The following is a 17613-nucleotide window of genomic DNA, read 5'->3' as shown; positions in this document are numbered from 1 at the left end:
ACCTAATTGAGCATATTGCAAAACGACTTGGTTCATTGGCATCTCTTCTAGCGAAATTCGTCTCGTCTCTTACCAGGCCAGTAGACTCTTCGTCCGGCCTTTGCCACCGACAAGCTGCTCTTTCGTCCCCGATACAACGTCCTCCAGCTCATCGGCTCCCTCGCCCCGGTAAAGATTGATTCCCGCCCTCAGCAACTCTCCAATTACTTTCCCTTTCAAAATCGTCTCCTGAAATACTCTCCCTGCACCCTCTTTCGGATCCACTCGGCCGTACCAGACTCCAGAGCCAGAGGGGAAGTAGACAATTACATTCCCTGCCCAAGCGTGCTTGCCGATATGGGAGCAGTAAAAGATGCCGAGGCTGGGGGAAGGGGCGTACGAAGAGGACGGGTCGCAGAGCTCTTTGCGCCAATTGAGGATCTGCTCTTCTGGAGAAGGTGCCTTGTTGCTGTCGTCTGCCGTGCTTGTCTCGTGCACATGCCCCCATCCTCTACCGGCGGGCACGCGTAGCAAGTCATGAAACTCGCACGAACCCTCCTCGTCTGCCTCGCCGTCGTGGTGGTGATCGACATGATCCGCTCGCTCGTCGACCTCCCAACCAGCCGCCTCTGCATGGCGCTTGAGCACTTCTGCGAGCATAGGCGCAGCGATTCCGCAGCGGGCGTCGCGCTTGTTGTGGCTGCAGAGAACCACGACCGCTCGGTAGGGGAGAACGGTGCGTCGTGGCCTGGAGCGCGGCCGCTCTTCCTTTGATGATGACGATGAGGGTGCAGCAGCAATGTGCTCGCGGTAGAGCTCCCTCGTTCTCTCCTTGTCCTCAGCGACAGCAGTCGCGACTTTCTCCCCTGGCTGTCCATCGCAGACATCAGAGAGCATCACCCAGTCGGGGAAGAGCATGACATTCTGGCCGTGATGATGCCGAGAGGAGGAGATGTGTGAGGCGTTGCTTATGAGGACGCGACTGGGTCCGCCGGGGAGAGGGCGAAGGTGGTCTTGCGCTGTTCGGGCCTGACACGACATGATGGGCTTTGATGACGACGATGACATTGCTGAGGACGGCGGGAGAGTGGATTGCCAGACACCTTCAGGCAGTATCGGCTGCCGGTGCCTCGCCATGGAAGCATCCTGCTGAAGTGTCTCCTTTCCCTTCTTCTTCTCCTCCTCGATCTCGCCCGCCCACTCTTGGAACCACTGCGCCAGACTTCCGTCTACTGTGGCCACATCGTGCACCCAGTCTTTCTTGCCCGTGCTGATCAATGCATGTCGATAGAAAGGCGTGGTGGAAGCCAGCATGGGCGAGTCCATGTCGATCGTCTGCTTGGACCACGCGCGGAGAGTCTTGTCTGGGTGGATGGTGTTGGGATCTAAGGACGTATCAAGAGGGTCACAGATAGAGGGACTGAGGAGGTGAGAGATGGACGCAATCAGTGACCAGGGGACAGTGAGGACTCATGGCTATGACCGGCGATGTTACTCACCAGGCTGAGCAGCTTATCAGATCTACGCCTGCTGCTGTGAGCTGCTGCTCTGCTGCAGGATCCAAGGCCTTCAATTCCACTGCTCCGCCCCCAACGGGCTGCGCTTCTGAGTCATCCGCCTGACCAGCCTGCGCTTCGACAGCCTCCTTGGCTGGCTCCTTAGCCTCGCCGTTGCCCGCTAGACGCGACTTGATCGCTGAGAACATCTTGCCCTTGCCTGACTGCCTGTGTCCTAAGGATGAATTGCTCGGAGGTTTTGGAGGGAAAGCGCCTTCGATTGTCCGATGTGACTTGCTCTTATATGCTGTAAGATGCTTTGCAATTACGGGGAAGAAAAGGAAGAAGCTAAGCTGAGCGCTGAGCTGCACGCTCCAAAAAGAGCGCTTCTCCGACCGGCGGCAAGCGTCGTGCCCTGATCCGCTCCATCTGACAAGCCCTCGGGACCTGGGGACCAATCTAATCGCGCATCGCCATCAATCTATCAAGATGGTCATCTCAGACACGTGGTCACGAGGCAATTTCATGCTGCTGATTCCATATGTTCACGCCCATCGCATCTACATCGTCTCTATGACAAGTACGCCGGGTCCAACACCGGGCTCACGCAGCCCGCCGATGCCGGCGCCCCTCACGCAGCCAGGTCCTCGAGGATCATGCTCGCAGCCTTCTCCGCAATCCCGTACACGACGCTCTGGATGTGGCTCGAAGGCACAATAGGCAGAACCGACGCATCGACGACCCTCAAACCCTGCACGCCATGCACGCGCAATTTCTCGTCCACAACGCCTCCCTTCTCCTTTGCGCCCATCGAGCACGTCCCGACCGGGTGGTACGTGGTCGAAGTCGTGTCCTTGACCCAGTTCTCCACATCTGCATCGCTTGTCTTCTCCGGTGCAGGCTGTTGACGCCCCTTGGTGATCTTCTTGAATGCAGGAGTGTCAACTACCTGGTCAACCCACTTAACGGCCTTGGCCAGCACGTCTAGATCGGCCTTGGCACTGAAGTAACGTGGGTCGAGCTCCGGAGGTGCGAGGGGGTCATTGGACGTGATGTGAACCGTACCACGAGAGAAGGGGTGTTGAAGAGCTGCCAAGATAGTGAAGTAGCGCGAGTTCGGCTTGGGTGGAGCAGCGCCGTGGAACCAGCCTGGTGCAAAGACGAGCTCCATTGCTGGGACGTCCAGGTCGTCGAGCTGCTGCAGGTAGACTTTGGTTCCCTCCTTCTCCACCTCGTTGACGTAGTAGTCTGAGGCGAGGAGCTTCTGTACGCCAGACTTGACTTCGTCGACCTCACTCTTGCTCATGTACTGCTGCAGGGGAAGGTATGCAAAGCCGCTAAAGGCAGAGGCGATGATGCCTCGGTCTACATCCTGGCTCTGATACTGCTTAAGAGCATTGGCAGCAAAGTCCGCTTCGCGCAGCTGATCCCAGGTCTCGACCCCAGAGTCTTCGTTGAGCTCGTAGGCCGAAGCAGTGTAGCAGTGCTCGACCAGGTTGGCGCCGACTCCCTCCAGGGGCACTTTGACGTCGACAGACACCTTCTTGAGGACAGCCGGCGAGCCGATGCCGGAGTGCTCGAGGATGGCTGGCGAGTTGATCGAGCCGCCAGACAGGACAACCTCGCGACGGGCCTTGACCTCGTACGAATGCCCGTCATGGACGTACTTGACGCCGGTAGCTCGGCCATTTTCCAGCACGACCTGCGTGACGTGAGCGCCGCAGAGGACCTTGAGGTTCGGCAGGTCCTTGTTGGGCGTGTAGTGGGCGGCTGCGCTCGACGAGCGTGTCCACGTTCTTTGGTCCACAGTAGCCGGGCTGGCCCACAGGCCCGAGTTGGAGCCCCTCAGCCCATCGACATTCTTGGTCAGACCAATGCTCTCGAGGCTGTCCATGAAGTGCTTTTGGCAGGTGTGGTACCAGCTGCTGTACGAAACGTGCACAGGACCATCACTCCCATGAGCCGTCTCGTCGATACCGGCCAGATTGGCCTTCTGCAGTTCCGATGAAGGCGGCAGCATGGTGGCCGACTTTCGGAAGAAGGGAAGCATATCCTTCCAGCTCCATCCTGGGCATCCCAGCTCCTTGTCCAAGGCGTCGAACTCTTTTTCGTGGCCACGCTGCCAGACTAGGAAGTTCAGGGCGCTCGACCCACCCATAACCTTGCCCCGTGGATGGATCCATTTGCGGCCATTGGCATGCTCCTGCTCTTTCGTCTGGTAGCACCAGTCGTAGTTGGGGTCCATCAGCGACTGACCGATGTAGGCCGGGTAGGCAATCTTCGGGTCGTCAGGTCGCCTGAGACATGGAAAGATCAACAAACACAGTGTCAGGTGTCAGATGTCATTGCTGTCTCAGATTGCGGAGCACGTCTCGCATCTTGCTCGCGACAAAGCGATCAAATCAGCAGTCGACACTCACCATTGACCAGCTTCGAGAACACCGACGTTGAGCTTCGAGGACGTTGCAAGACGGCCAGCGACAGTCAAACCAGCTGTGCCTCCTCCAATGACGACGCTAAACCACAACAAAGGTAGGTTGGTGAGCTTCGCGGACAAGCTCGCGACCTCGCAGCTGACGTCAAATCTCACACATCGAATTCCTTGAAGTCAGCAGGCTTGACGCCGGTATCGCTCGAGGTAGCTGACATGCTTGAGAGTGTGAAAATGAAGATTGACCGAAGGGGGAGAGTGCAGAAGACGTGTAGGAGCTCAAAGATGATACGCAATGGTAGTGAAGACTTTCCCTTTATCTCGCTGGCTTTCGTCCTCTTTTATACAGAGTGGAAATAGAGCTCCCTCATGCTGGCATACAAAGCAAGCGCCGTTCATGCAGCTTGGGCCCTCGCTCCTTCCTGCCCCGCCCTCTCTGATCAAGAGGTGACCTGCCTTCGCTCGTAGTGTGCTTCTCCTTTCTGCTGCGAGGCAGTGGGAACCTCGCATTTGGCGCCCACGCCCACCGATGAGGCGACGACGCATGACGTACGGTCCCGCTCTGTCCAACACCCAGGCCAAGACGGAGTGCGAGCAGAAGAGCAAAAAGCAAGCACCAGCGCGAGCGCAGACGCCAGACGCTAGGACGACGAGCGTGCAGAATCAGGTCGGGCCGGGCAGCGAAGGCAATGTGATCGCTGATCGATGGCGGCCAGTGATTGGAAAGAGTGTGTGGTATTGAATTTGACACGATCTGACAATGAAGAATTGACTAAAAAGAGTGATAAGCCGGACTCCTTGCCGTCGCTTTCTTTCCCCTTCCCCCCTCCCTCATTTCTTACGGAAAAGGGAGCGAAGTCTGCCCCTCTTCACCTCAGCTCCGCCCTCGAGGGCACTTTCTACAGCGATGCCGGCGGCGGAAGATGCTGGCGTATCGCTATCAAGCGCCGGGCTCTCAGTAGGAGATGGCTCCCTAGTTCTTTCACCAAATGTTCCACCACTCCCAAAGATGTCCGAGTCGCCGTCGTCGCCAGATGCTGCTCCTGACCCCGGCCCCTTGGAGAAGGACAGCGAGCGACGGAGCCTACTTGGTCCAATCTCTGAATTGGACGTCTTCAGCTTCGGGCGTGTGAGTCTTGGTGGAGGTGCCGTCGTCATCGTCGCAGGCGTGGACAACGTCGACGAAGTGCTAGCGTTTCCACCTCGTGAATAGAGGCTGCCAGCCAAGGTGTGCGAGCCCTGCCTTCCCATGCGGGGCATCGTGTGCGAAGCGTACTGCCCTGATGGTCGACGTCCGAACAAGCTACCGCTTGTAGACTCGAAGGACTTCTTGCTGCCCAGCGATGTCGTAGAGGCAGATGTCAATGCGCGTGAAGCAGACGTCGACGGCCTACGAGGGGCTGATGCCTGCTCCGTGATCTTGCCTGCGTGGTCTACCACCTCAAAGACGCGCTTGCGACCAGAGCGAGATGAGGCCACGGAGACGGTCATAACTCCCTTGCGCTCGACCTTGGCCTTGGTCATCAGCAAGCGAGCATCGTGCTGCAGGTTGTGTTGCTGGCCGACTCTGCGGCAGGCTTGGAGCGTGCTCTCGATGGCTCGGTCTTGCAACATTTCAGTCCTGGAAAGTTCATCCTCGGCTTCGATGTAGGTGAGTTGAGGCAGCCGGGCACCTATGAGGTGAATGGAGGGCAGCTTGAGTGGCAAGAAGGTCGCAACGCGGATCGTGACCGTAGCGATGAAGACCTTCTCAACACAGCCAGCGCCCTTGCAGACCCGGCAGTTGTTCATGTCTATGCCTCGAGCGCGAGCGGGAACACACTCGCTGCACACGACGACAGTGCGGCTGCTCGCCATCTCGATGTTCGAGCGTAGCTTCTTGCGTTCTACGATGCCACGCGAGTCGATCGGGATGAGCCAGACGTCGCCGATATCCGGGAGTCGATTGGCGACACCTACGCCGGGTGGCGCGGGGCCTCTCACCGTCCACCTTCCCTCGCGCTGCTCAGTCCAAACAGTGATGCTCACCGAGGTCGCCTCGTGCTTTGAGACTGCCTCGATGGTCAGGTCGGCCTCCCTGGCCTCAAGCTTCTCTTCAGCTTTGCGCAGCGACTTCTCAGACTCCATTCTCGTCCAGCTGGGGCGATTCTCTTCGTCATCAGCGAAAGACGAGCTGCGGCGGGAGGATCGTCGAGAAGGGAGAGCGGAGCGAAGCACGCCCGCGCCAAGGTCAGGGTACGTCGACACAAGGCGGCGGCGAATTCCAAATAGCGAAGAGTGCTGCTCAACGCTGCGAAGCTCGCTGACCTCCACGTCGTCCTCTGTGAGGGCAAGGCCTTGACGCACTAGGTATGCCGTGTCCGACTCGTCGTGCATGCGGCGCATTCTCATCCTGCTCTCTGAGCCAGAGGAAAAGTTGCTGCTCGACGTTGCACTCGGCGAGGACGTGGCGGCGGCATATTGTGCAGCCGGAGCGACGAGAGCAGTCTGAGATGAGTTCGCCGTCGAGGGACGTGCGCCATAGCCACCGGCGCCTCCCTTGATCTGAAGCTGCGATACGGCCGAGTTGTTGCTATGCGCGTACTCGCTCCAGCCGCCTCCAGCGCGCTGCGATCGCCCGTCATGTGACGACTCGCTGCCCGCGATGGAGCCTGAGCGCGACCGTGAATTCGGTGAGAGCAGTTGAAGCGAGCCGCTCGACGAGTTGATCGACCCCTTTCGACCGCCTTGCGCGTACGGAGGGCAGGCATAGAGTAGGGAAGGGTCCGCGAGGTCCTCCACTGAATCACCGCCTTTGCCTCCATGCAGCTTTGAGGCTGATGAGATGGGGTTGCCAGCCCAGATGAAAGGGCGTCGGAGATAATCACTAGCCTGTCCGTCATTTGTACGTGCCCGGGGCAGTGGTGGCCTCATGGATTGCGGCCCAGCCGCACTCGGGCGGCGACCTCCTGCAAGCGTAGTGTTGTTGATAGGTGTGTTGTAGGGCTTTGGTGACTCTCGGACGGGTTGGTGAGGCTGCTGAGGGCAAGTCTGCAGAGGCTGTCGCGCCGAGTAGCCAGACTCGAGAATTGGCGGCGATTCTGTACGCGTGGGCTCTTCAAAATGGCCCGAAACCTTCCACGCCCGTACCTTGGCCTCCCACGTTGGCTGCTCTCCTTGATTTCTGGCGCTGAGTGTCGTGTCACTTGCGTTTGGCGTTTCCATGTGGGAAAGACGCGGGCGATTCGTCGGCCTTGAAGTAGATTGAGCTTCTGAGGTCGAGATCGAGCTGCGGCGCTCGCTTCTCGGCGGGCGCACTGGCTTAGTGTGGACGCGCGTGACGTCGGTGCGAATGGCTGGAAGGTCAGAAGGTGGCGCTGAGCCGCCCGACGAGCCTCGACGGTGAGCAAGAAGGCGCCGCTCGCGAAGATTGGTAGCCGTCGGCGTATCAGCTCCTCGATCTGCTGACGACGAAGGAGACCGCGACGCCGGCTTCACTCTGCGCTTGTCATTCTCGTACTCAAGAGGCAGGTCTTCAAGATGCGAATCGTCGAGAACAGCTCGGCCCTCTTTGCGCCCCTTGAGATGCCGCAATGTAGCCGAGAGGAGGTCGTGATTGGCCATTTGTTCGCAATCTGGTGAAGGAGGGAAGAGGCTGCTATCGCCGCTGTCTGTCTCGATCTCGTTCTCGAGAGAGCGCTGCATTGTTGCTGCATCCTGCTCGAGTTGCGAAGAGTAGAGGCCGGCTGTGACAGGAGTACTCGGAACATCGGTCGGTGGCGCACGAGGACTCCTTGTAGCCGCTCGGCCCCAGGACATGCTCAAATGATGGTCAGACAATCCACCAATACCAGCGGGTCCCCAGCGAGATGAGCCTGAGGCTTGGAGAACTTCGTCTTTCTCAGCATGATCGTATCCGTCGGCATCCATTGGGACCTCATCGTGACCGCGCTGTGCAACAGAGCCAGATGAAGGCAGAGCCGGTGAAAATTTGGATGACGAGGCTTGAGCACCGTTGCCGAAGGGTGCTCTGGAGCTCAGAACAGGTGGCTTGTGAGAGCGCCGTCCGTCGTCCTGCACTGTGTTTGTCGAAGAGTGGGAGCCGTCGCTTGGCATCGAGTCATTACGGTGGTATGGTGGCGCTATAGGAAGCATATCCAAGCCGGGACCGGCGCTGTCTGTTGGCGAGAGGAGATCTGATGAGTCGAAGACGAGGTTTAACCCTTGGGAATGATGTTGAGGGCGCCGTTGCGGCGGCATGTTGCCGTCGCGGGAAGGCCCTGAATGTGATGCCGCTCCGGCGATGGCGGTGCCTTGGCCGCTCATCACCGTCATTTGACAGGCAGATTTGAGAAGATGAGATAGGTCGGCGTGCGACTAGGGTGCAAACGGTGCGAAGACGTGGGCTGCGTCAGGCACACCTATCACCGCTGCTCAAAGGCGGATGAATCAGGGGAGGTACGATGCCCCTTGGTGGATTCGGTGCTGGAATGCTTCGAGGATGAATGATGGTAAGAAGGACAATCGCCTGCGTCGTCATCAAGGATGAGGTGTCTGTGATCAAGCCTCATCTCGGCCCTCTTCGCCCCGTCCCCGGTCTAGAGTAGAGCATCCTGGCCTATCGCGCTTCTCATCATCGCTGCAGCCGTCGCCGCGGCCATCACCCTGTGGCCCTCAATAAGACTCCTGACCTGCCTCGCCCGACGACGTCTGGATCTGGGGCCACGCCGGCGAAGCGAGATGGCAAATAGGTGGTGTGGAAGAGCCTCGCGCTCGGACGACGCCCTGCGGGCGCCTGGGAACGGATTGGGTCGCCATCGCCGTGCTCCGTACTTGACGCCAGACGCCCGTGGTGAGACGCCTTTTGTGAGCTAGTCTCGATGTCGAAGTCGGGTGGGAAGTCCAACTAGGCTGCCTGCTCGATTGACGTCTGACTGACTGGCCGCTAGCCAGAAGGCGGCTAGCACACCCAGCGCCGGCATTTCGCTCTCGAAGCGATCTGTTTGGAAGACGCCGACTCGACTGCCCGCGGAGGCAGCGGCTCTTGACGCCAACTCGCAGTGTGCTGCCTTTCGCACTGAGCCAACTCCGAGACTCCGCACCTCAGGCGAATGAATCAAAGTGAGGCCTCATGCAGCAGCCTGACTAGCTCTTTTGCCCTCTATTGCCCACGCTCACCAACGACGCTCGTCGCTCACTCGTCAGTCGTAGCGTCCCGAGGACACGGACGCTAGAGATGATGTTTCAACAGGGAAGCTGCCCTCCTACCTGAACCGCTCTCTCGGGCGAGCATCTCCCCTTGCGCAATGGTACCTGCCTGAGCAACCCGTGGAGCGGACAAAGCTTTCAAATTGTCGAATCGTAGTCGACGCTAGGCTTGCCGGTGCACGTCTCAATCTATGCCATCCGATGCCGTCGATGCCATCGATGGAAGCCCAGTCGCGCAAATGGGCCAGCTTCCATGGCAGGCGACACACACGTAATCCTCGTGAACGTTTCTTCCTATCGTTCCCGTGGCGTACGGGTTCCACGCAGTCTGGACTCTCACCACGGCCGGGAGGTTGGGCGTTTGGGAGTGGGCGGGAGCTGACTATTCCAATACCCGGCTACGAGCTCAAAGCGCTAGTGTGGGAAGGTCAGCGAACACAGAGATGGCACCCAGGTTGAGCACACGAGCCACATGGGGACCCTCCCACGCGAGGCGAGTCCCGCCTTCCAGATCATGAGTGATCGCAGGGTCGACACAGTCGTGAGTCGTGCGAGAATCCAATCCTCCGATTAGCAAGGGCCGGTCAGGCCGGGGCAAGGGTCGCAACTCGAGTGCTCCGTCCTGGTTGAGGGGTGTGAGCCACGCCTTGATCTAGGCCGCGCAACGGCGCAGCTCGAACGGCGATTACTCGATAGCATGCTCGCCATCTTTCGGCGTAGTGTCCAGACGAGTGCGATCAGATCATCAAGCTACGGCGTCAAGGTCGCGAGAAGGAGCTGCAAAGCGTGAGGAAGTCATCGCCCTAAGCCGTCGAGGAGGCGACTGAGAGCTGAGGAGTACCTTACGATCAGCGATTCAAAAGACGGCAGACTGTGTGTGAGCTTTTCGAACGAGCCTTCTCGATGCATGACTTCCGTAGCAACGTCTCTGAGGCCCAGCTATCATCGTTTGACGATGGAGGGAAAGGAGCAGACCTTGAAGCCGTGTCAGTGAGGGGCCGACACGCCAGCCACGTGGTTGAGTGAGTGACCTTGCCCTGTCCGCGCCACGTTTTTACCCAATCCGCTCTCGAGTGGCGGCGAAGGCGACGCATCATCGTCCGTCGTGGGCGACGTCTTCGTCTCACGCAGCATTCCTGATCCTCACCTCGCTCAGCGTTATCCTTATCGTTTGAGCATCGTCGCAAGGCCAGCTGCCGCCACTCGACCATCATGTCGGGCGGATCGCCCTTGCCGCCGCCTCCAGGCTTCAGCGGCCCACCGCCGCCCTCCGCGCCATCTTCGATGATGCGAGGCCCACCACCAGGGATGCCATCCACCTACGACAGCAATGGCGCAGGCCCCTCGCGCATCCTTACTCAGGAACAGATTGAGGCAAAGGGGAGGAAATGGCAGCAGATGCAAAGCAGAAGATTTGGCGACCGTAGGGGAAAGAGCGGCTTCGTCGATACGGGCAAGCAGGAGATGCCACCTGAGCATGTACGAAAGATTGTCAAGTGAGTCCAAGCAGGTACAGTAGCATCCAGCAGTGAAAGTGCTGACTTCTTCACTTCACCGTTCGCTGCACTCTCAGAGACCATGGCGACATGAGCAACCGCAAGTTCAGGAACGACAAGCGCGTACACCTGGGCGCCTTGAAATACATCCCTCACGCCATGATGAAGCTTCTGGAGAACATCCCTATGCCTTGGGAGCAGGTACGAGAAGTGCCTGTCCTCTATCACATCACAGGAGCCATCACCTTCGTCAATGATGTGCCCAAGGTCATTGAGCCGATATACCACGCTCAGTGGGCGGCAATGTGGCTAGCCATGAGGAGAGAAAAGCGCGATCGACGCCACTTCAAGCGCATGCGCTTCCCTCCTTTCGACGATGAGGAGCCACCGATGGACTACGGCGACAATTTGCTGGATGTCGAGCCGCTGGAAGCAATCCAGCTCGAGCTCGACGAGGAGGAGGACTCAGCGATCATCGATTGGTTCTACGACCACAAGCCGCTGGCAGACGACCCTGAGCACGTCAATGGCACGTCGTACAAGTATTGGACACTCGACCTGCCGAAGATGGCAGCGCTGTATCGCCTGGGCAAGACGCTTTTGTCCGACTTCAACAGCGGCGACTCCAACTACTTCTACCTCTTTGACCGCAAGGCCTTCTTCACAGCCAAGGCACTCAATATGGCCATTCCCGGTGGTCCGAAGTTTGAGCCACTCTTCAAGGATGCGGAGAGCTACGATGATGACTGGAACGAGTTCAACGATATTCGCAAGGTCATCATTCGCCAGCAGATTCGCACAGAGTACAAAGTGGCGTTCCCGCACCTCTACAACAGCCGCCCGCGAGCCGTACATCTGGGCATCTACCACGAACCCAAGAACGTCTTCGTTCGCACCGACGACCCGGATCTGCCCACCTTCTTCTTTGACCCGGCCCTCAACCCCATCTCAAGTCGTGGTCTAGCAAACGCAGATGCGTTTGACAAAATCGATGCAGATGGGGAGCGTATTCTGAGTCACGAGGATGCGGTGTTTGGCGAGGGTATTGAAGGCGATGACGAGCTGCCGGATGAGGAGGCGTTTAGCTTGCCAGAGGGCGTGGCGCCATTCATGGAGGATGAACCGCTCGAGAGAGAATACACTTCGGACGCTTTGGCGCTTTGGTGGGCGCCCGCTCCCTACAACAGGAACAGCGGTCGCACTAAACGCGTGCTAGACGTTCCCCTCATCGAGGGATGGTACATGGAGCACTGCCCGCCTGGGCAGCCAGTCAAGACGAGGGTCTCCTATCAAAAGCTGCTCAAGCGCTACGTTCTCAACTGCCTGTCGACGAAGCCGCCCAAGTCTGGAAAGAAGAGATACTTGCTCAAGCAGCTCAAGTCGACCAAATTCTTCCAAACGACGCAGCTCGACTGGGTTGAGGCTGGCCTGCAGGTCGTGCGACAGACCTGGAATGCCCTCAATCTCCTCATCCACCGCAAGGGCTTGCACTATCTTCACCTCGACTACAACATGAACTTGAAGCCAGTCAAGACCCTGACGACCAAGGAGCGCAAGAAGTCACGCATGGGTAACTCATACCATCTCATTCGAGAACTCGGCCGCCTCACTAAGCTCATCGTCGACTCACACATCATGTTCAGGCTCGGCAATGTCGACGCCTTCCAGCTTGCCGATGGCCTACAGTACACGCTGAATCACGTCGGCCAGCTGACGGGCATGTACCGGTACAAGTACAAGCTGATGCACCAGGTGCGAGCATGCAAGGACCTGAAGCACGTCATCTACCATCGCTTCAACTCGGGGCCAGTGGGTAAGGGTCCTGGTGTGGGCTTTTGGGCTCCATCATGGAGGGTCTGGATGTTCTTCTTGCGCGGCATCGTTCCTCTACTCGAGAGATGGCTGGGCAACTTGCTCGCCCGTCAGTTTGAGGGTCGTAACAGCAAGGGCGGCGCAAGCACCGTCACGAAGCAGCGCGTCGAGTCGCACTTCGATCTCGAGCTGCGTGCCGCTGTGCTCCACGACATTCTCGATCAGATGCCAGAGGGCATCCGCCAGAACAAGAGCAAGACGATCATGGCTCACTTGCAGGAGGCCTGGCGATGCTGGAAGAGCAACACACCGTGGCGAGTGCCCGGTATGCCTGCACCTATCGAGAATATCATCTTGCGCTACGTCAAGCAGAAGGCGGACTACTGGACGTCGGTGGCGCACACCAACCGAGAGCGCATTCGTCGAGGAGCTACGGTAGACAAGACGGTCGCACGTAAGAACCTGGGCAGACTCACGCGTCTTTATCTCAAGGCCGAGCAGGAGCGTCAGAATGGCTACCTCAAGGACGGACCGTACATCACCAGCGAGGCAGCCGTCGCCATCTACACCTCGACTGTCCACTGGCTTGAGTCACGCCGCTTTGCGCCCATCCCCTTCCCGTCGCTCAACAACAAGAACGATACCAAGCTTCTCGTCTTGGCGCTGGAGAATCTCAAGCAGCAGTACAGCGTGCAGGGTCGTCTCAACCAGAGCCAGCGAGAAGAGCTTGCTCTCATTGAGCAGGCCTTCGACAATCCGCACGAGACTTTGGCTCGAATCAAGCGACTGTTGCTCACACAGCGATCGTTCAAGGAGGCAGGCATTGAGTTCTTCGACACCTATGAGAAACTCATTCCGACATACGCCATCGAGCCCATCGAGAAGCTTACTGATGCCTACTTGGATCAGTACCTGAGCTACGAGGCAGACAAGCGTCAGCTCTTCCCGCCATGGATCAAGCCCTCGGACCAGGAGCCGCCCCCCTTGCTCGTCTACAAGTGGTGTCAAGCGATCAACAACCTCGACAATGTATACGACACGTCGAATGGAGAGTGCAACGTCTTGATGGAGACCTCGCTGGACAGAGTCTATGAGAAGATAGACATTACCTTGCTCAATCGCCTCTTGCGTCTTGTCCTCGACGCCAACATCGCCGACTACATGACAGCCAAGAACAACATTCCAGTCGTATTCAAGGACATGACGCACATCAATAGCTACGGTCTCATCCGCGGCCTTGCCTTCAGCCATTTCATCTTCTCGTACTACGGTTTGGTGCTCGACTTGCTCATTCTCGGCCTGCAGCGAGCCAACGACATGGCGGGTCCTCCCTCGACGCCAAATGGCTTCCTGCAATTCAAGGACACCGCCACCGAGACGCGACACCCCATCCGTCTCTACACGCGCTATGTCGACCGCATCCACATCTTCTTCCGCTTCGAGGCCGACGAGAGTCGCGATCTAATTCAACGCTACCTCAGTGCTGAGCCAGATCCGAATAACCAGAACCTGCTCGGCTACAACAACAAGCGCTGCTGGCCCAGAGATTGCAGGATGAGGCTGATCAAGCACGACGTCAACCTTGGTCGCGCCGTCTTCTGGGAAATCAAGAACAGGTTGCCGCGAGCCCTCACAACGATTGAGTGGGACACTACCTTCGCCTCGGTCTACAGCAAGGACAATCCGAACACGCTCTTCTCGATGGGCGGCTTCGAGACAAGGATCCTGCCCAAGGCGAGAGCCGGCGATGTGAACGAGGCGAGAGATGCTGTGTGGTCTCTAGTGCAAAGCGCTACGGGAGAGCGCACAGCGAATGCCTTCCTGCGCGTCAGCGACGAGGGAGTGCAAGCATTCAACAATCGTGTCCGGCAGGTCCTCATGTCTGCAGGTGCGACGACATTCAGCAAGATCATCAACAAGTGGAACTCGACTCTCATTTCGCTCATGACCTACTACCGCGAGGCCGTTGTCTCCACGCCCGAACTTCTCGACGTCATTGTCAAGGGCGAGTCGAAGACAATGGCGAGGATCAAAGCCTCGCTCAACTCCAAGATGCCGTCGCGTTTCCCTCCCGTCCTCTTCTACTGCCCGAAGGAGCTTGGTGGCCTCGGCATGCTGTCGATGAGCCACATTCAGATCCCTGCGTCCGACTTGCGATGGTCCAAGCAAGTCGATGGCTCTATCACTCACTTCAGAGCCGGATTGAGGACAGGAGGTGCAGAGGACGAGGAGGCTCTCATCCCCGCCTTGTACCGATACCTTGTACCGTGGGAGTCTGAGTTCGCCGACAGTGCTCGAGTCTGGTCCGAGTACGCTCAGAAGCGCAAGGAGGCCAACGCTCAGAATCGTCGCCTCACCCTTGAAGACCTCGAGGACTCGTGGGATCGTGGTCTACCTCGTATCAACACGCTCTTCCAGAAGGACCGCACTGTGCTAGCCTTCGACAAGCAGTGGCGCATGCGTCAACACTTCAAGCAATACCAGATCCTCAAGCACGATCCTTTCATCTGGACCAATCAGCGCCACGATGGAAAGCTCTGGAACCTCAACGCCTACCGAGTTGATGTCATTGCGGCGCTCGGCGGTATTGAGGGCATCCTTGCGCACACGCTCTTTGCTGGTACGGCGCATACGACGTGGGAGGGTCTCTTCTGGGAGAAGGCGTCTGGATTCGAGGAGCAGATGAAGTTCAAGAAACTCACCAACGCTCAGCGCTCTGGTCTATCGCAAGTGCCCAATCGTCGATTCACGCTCTGGTGGAGTCCGACGATCAACCGAGCCAACGTCTACGTAGGTTTCCAGGTGCAGCTCGACTTGACGGGCATCTTTATGCACGGCAAGCTGCCGACGCTCAAGATTTCGTACATTCAGCTTTTCCGTGCTCACTTGTGGCAGAAGATCCACGAGAGCGTCGTCATGGACCTGTGTCAGGTCTTTGACCAGGAGCTTGAGGCGCTGCAGATTGAGACGGTGCAGAAGGAGACGATCCATCCGCGAAAGTCGTACAAGATGAACTCGAGTTGCGCAGATGTGCTCTTATTCGCCAGCCACAAGTGGCCCATCTCGCGCCCTTCGCTGTTGACGGACGGTCGCGACGTCATGGACGGCTCCAGTACGAGCAAATGGTGGTTGGACGTACAGCTGCGATGGGGTGACTTTGACTCACACGACGTGGAGCGCTACGCTCGCGCGAAGTTCCTCGACTACACAAGCGACTCGACGTCCATCTACCCTTCGCCCACTGGTGTTCTGATTGCCCTCGATCTGGCTTACAATCAGTACTCGGCGTACGGCAACTGGTTCCCCGGCTCCAAGGCGCTCATTCAGCAGGCGATGGGCAAGATTCACAAGGCCAACCCTGCCCTGTACGTGCTGCGTGAGCGCATTCGCAAGTCGCTCCAGCTGTACAGCTCCGAGCCGACAGAGCCCTACCTCACGTCGGGCAACTACGCCGAGCTGTTCTCGAACCAGGTCATTTGGATGGTCGACGACACAAACGTGTACCGCGTCACGATCCACCGCACCTTCGAGGGTAATCTGGTCACCAAACCCATCAACGGAGCCATCTTCATTCTCAACCCACGCACTGGTCAGCTCTTCCTCAAGATTATTCACACTAGTGTCTGGGCTGGCCAGAAGCGTCTGGGCCAGCTGGCCAAGTGGAAGACGGCTGAAGAAGTGGCCGCCCTCGTCCGCTCATTGCCCGTCGAAGAGCAGCCCAAGCAGGTCATTGTCACGCGCAAGGGTATGCTTGACCCGCTCGAGGTCCACTTGCTCGACTTCCCCAACATCGTCATCAAGGGCTCAGAGCTGCAGCTTCCCTTCCAGGCCTGCATGAAGCTCGAAAAGTTCGGTGACCTCATTCTGCGAGCGACGCAGCCACAGATGGTCCTGTACAGTCTGTACGATGATTGGCTGTCCTCCATCTCGAGCTACACTGCCTTCTCTCGTTGCCTGCTCTTGCTGCGCGCCCTCCACGTCAACCAGGAGAAGGCCAAGATTATCCTCCGCCCCAACGTTTCGACCGTTACTGAGGCGCACCACATCTGGCCGACATTGAGCGACGACGAGTGGGTCAAGGTTGAAGTAGCCTTGCGCGACCTCATTCTCCAGGACTACGGGAAGCGCAATTCGGTCAACGTGGCCTCGCTCACCAGCTCCGAGATTCGCGACATTATCCTCGGGCAGGAGATCCAGGCCCCGTCAGTGCAGCGTCAGCAGATGGCCGAGATCGAAAAGAGCGCAGAGGCGGCCCAGCAGGTGACGGCCACGCAGACGAAGTCGTCGAACATCCACGGCGACGAAATCACGACGGTGACGACAACGCAGTACGAGACGCAGCACTTCAGCTCCAAGTCCGACTGGAGAGTGCGCTGCCTTTCGTCGACGAATTTGCCGCTCAGGTGCCAGCATCTCTACGTCAGCAACGACGATGTCAAGGACGACATTGGGTCGCTCACGTACGTCCTGCCTAAGAACATCCTCAAGACCTTCATCGTGAACGCCGATCTGCGCACGACGGTCGCCGGCTACCTGTACGGTGTTGCTCCGCCGGATGCGCCTAGCGTGCGCGAGGTGAAAGTCATCGTCTGGGTCCCGCAGCGTGGCAGCAATAACAGCGTCGAGCTTCCTTCGGACCTGCCGCAGCACGACTTCATGCTTAAGGACCTGGAGCCACTCGGCTGGATCAAGACGCAGGCGATGGATCTGCCCCACCTCTCGTCGATGGACGTGGCCTCGCATGCGCGCACCATGGCTTCGCACCCAGAGTGGGGCGCAAGCTCCATCTGCATCACTGCGGCCTTCACTCCAGGCTCGGTCAGCTTGGCTGCGTACAATCTATCGGTCGCGGGCTTCGAGTGGGGTCGCAAGGCCAACCAAAGCGATGCTGCCTCGGGTCAAGGAGGGTTCAACCCGTCGACAATGGCGGACAAGGTACAGCTCCTCCTTTCTGACCGCATTCTGGGCACTACGCTCGTCCCGCAGGACAAGGTGTGGAACTACGGGCTGAGCTTGAGCGCTCAGTGGAGCCCGACGGTCAAGACTGGGTACGTCTTGGATGCGCCCATCTCGTTCTGGAATGAGGCGCATAGGCCCCAGCAGTTCTTGAACTTCACGACGGCGGACGTAGGTGCCGAGGAGGGAGCCGATGTGCACGATGCGTTGGCGTAGTGGAAGGGTAGGGGAAGAAGGATGTGACGTAGTATGGTAG

At 58.4% G+C, this 17613-nt stretch overlaps 5 protein-coding genes across 5 annotated transcripts; 2 read left to right on the top strand and 3 right to left on the bottom strand.

The window, feature by feature from the left end:
* On the bottom strand, positions 1 to 1809 carry BDZ90DRAFT_278034 (hypothetical protein). The gene is made up of 2 exons (XM_025509051.1): positions 1479 to 1809; positions 1 to 1399 (listed from the first exon to the last, which is right to left on the bottom strand). The coding sequence occupies exons 1-2, from the start codon at positions 1682 to 1684 to the stop codon at positions 70 to 72; spliced, it is 1536 nt and encodes a 511-aa protein (XP_025364394.1). The 5' UTR covers positions 1685 to 1809; the 3' UTR covers positions 1 to 69.
* A 195-nt stretch (positions 1810 to 2004) lies between these two features.
* On the bottom strand, positions 2005 to 4178 carry BDZ90DRAFT_230629 (alcohol oxidase). Its single transcript, XM_025505547.1, has 4 exons — positions 4073 to 4178; positions 4043 to 4047; positions 3896 to 3996; positions 2005 to 3772 (listed from the first exon to the last, which is right to left on the bottom strand). Exons 1-4 carry the CDS (start codon positions 4122 to 4124, stop codon positions 2107 to 2109), a joined length of 1824 nt encoding a protein of 607 aa, XP_025364393.1. The 5' UTR covers positions 4125 to 4178; the 3' UTR covers positions 2005 to 2106.
* A 101-nt stretch (positions 4179 to 4279) lies between these two features.
* On the top strand, positions 4280 to 4692 carry BDZ90DRAFT_119331 (hypothetical protein). Its single transcript, XM_025503277.1, has one exon. It carries the CDS (start codon positions 4436 to 4438, stop codon positions 4646 to 4648), a length of 213 nt encoding a protein of 70 aa, XP_025364392.1. The 5' UTR covers positions 4280 to 4435; the 3' UTR covers positions 4649 to 4692.
* A 45-nt stretch (positions 4693 to 4737) lies between these two features.
* On the bottom strand, positions 4738 to 8220 carry BDZ90DRAFT_226016 (hypothetical protein; the record flags this gene model as incomplete). The annotated part of the gene is made up of 1 exon (XM_025504692.1): positions 4738 to 8220. The coding sequence occupies one exon, from the start codon at positions 8218 to 8220 to the stop codon at positions 4738 to 4740; it is 3483 nt and encodes a 1160-aa protein (XP_025364391.1).
* A 2160-nt stretch (positions 8221 to 10380) lies between these two features.
* BDZ90DRAFT_217198 (putative PRP8-U5 snRNP protein, pre-mRNA splicing factor) lies at positions 10381 to 17573 on the top strand (the record flags this gene model as incomplete). Its single annotated transcript, XM_025504306.1, has 2 exons — positions 10381 to 10589; positions 10667 to 17573. 2 exons carry the CDS (start codon positions 10381 to 10383, stop codon positions 17571 to 17573), a joined length of 7116 nt encoding a protein of 2371 aa, XP_025364390.1.
* Positions 17574 to 17613: the final 40 nt, after the last annotated feature.

The sequence above is a fragment of the Jaminaea rosea genome (assembly GCF_003144245.1).
Source record: "Jaminaea rosea strain MCA 5214 unplaced genomic scaffold BDZ90scaffold_2, whole genome shotgun sequence".
NCBI classification, from domain to species: Eukaryota; Fungi; Basidiomycota; class Exobasidiomycetes; order Microstromatales; genus Jaminaea; species Jaminaea rosea.
This window is presented reverse-complemented; position numbering and strand designations above follow the sequence as displayed.

Bases quoted from the DNA above. Each gene is read 5' to 3' on its own strand.
- BDZ90DRAFT_278034 (XM_025509051.1), bottom strand. From the start codon at position 1,684: ATGTTCTCAGCGATCAAGTCGCGTCTAGCGGGCAACGGCGAGGCTAAG. The intron at 1,400-1,478 runs GTGAGTAACATC...TCACCTCCTCAG, and splicing joins CTGATAAGCTGCTCAGCCTG to TCCCTCTATCTGTGACCCTC.
- BDZ90DRAFT_230629 (XM_025505547.1), bottom strand. From the start codon at position 4,124: ATGTCAGCTACCTCGAGCGATACCGGCGTCAAGCCTGCTGACTTCAAG. The intron at 3,773-3,895 runs GTGAGTGTCGAC...TCCATGTCTCAG, and splicing joins GTTCTCGAAGCTGGTCAATG to GCGACCTGACGACCCGAAGA.
- BDZ90DRAFT_119331 (XM_025503277.1), top strand. From the start codon at position 4,436: ATGAGGCGACGACGCATGACGTACGGTCCCGCTCTGTCCAACACCCAG.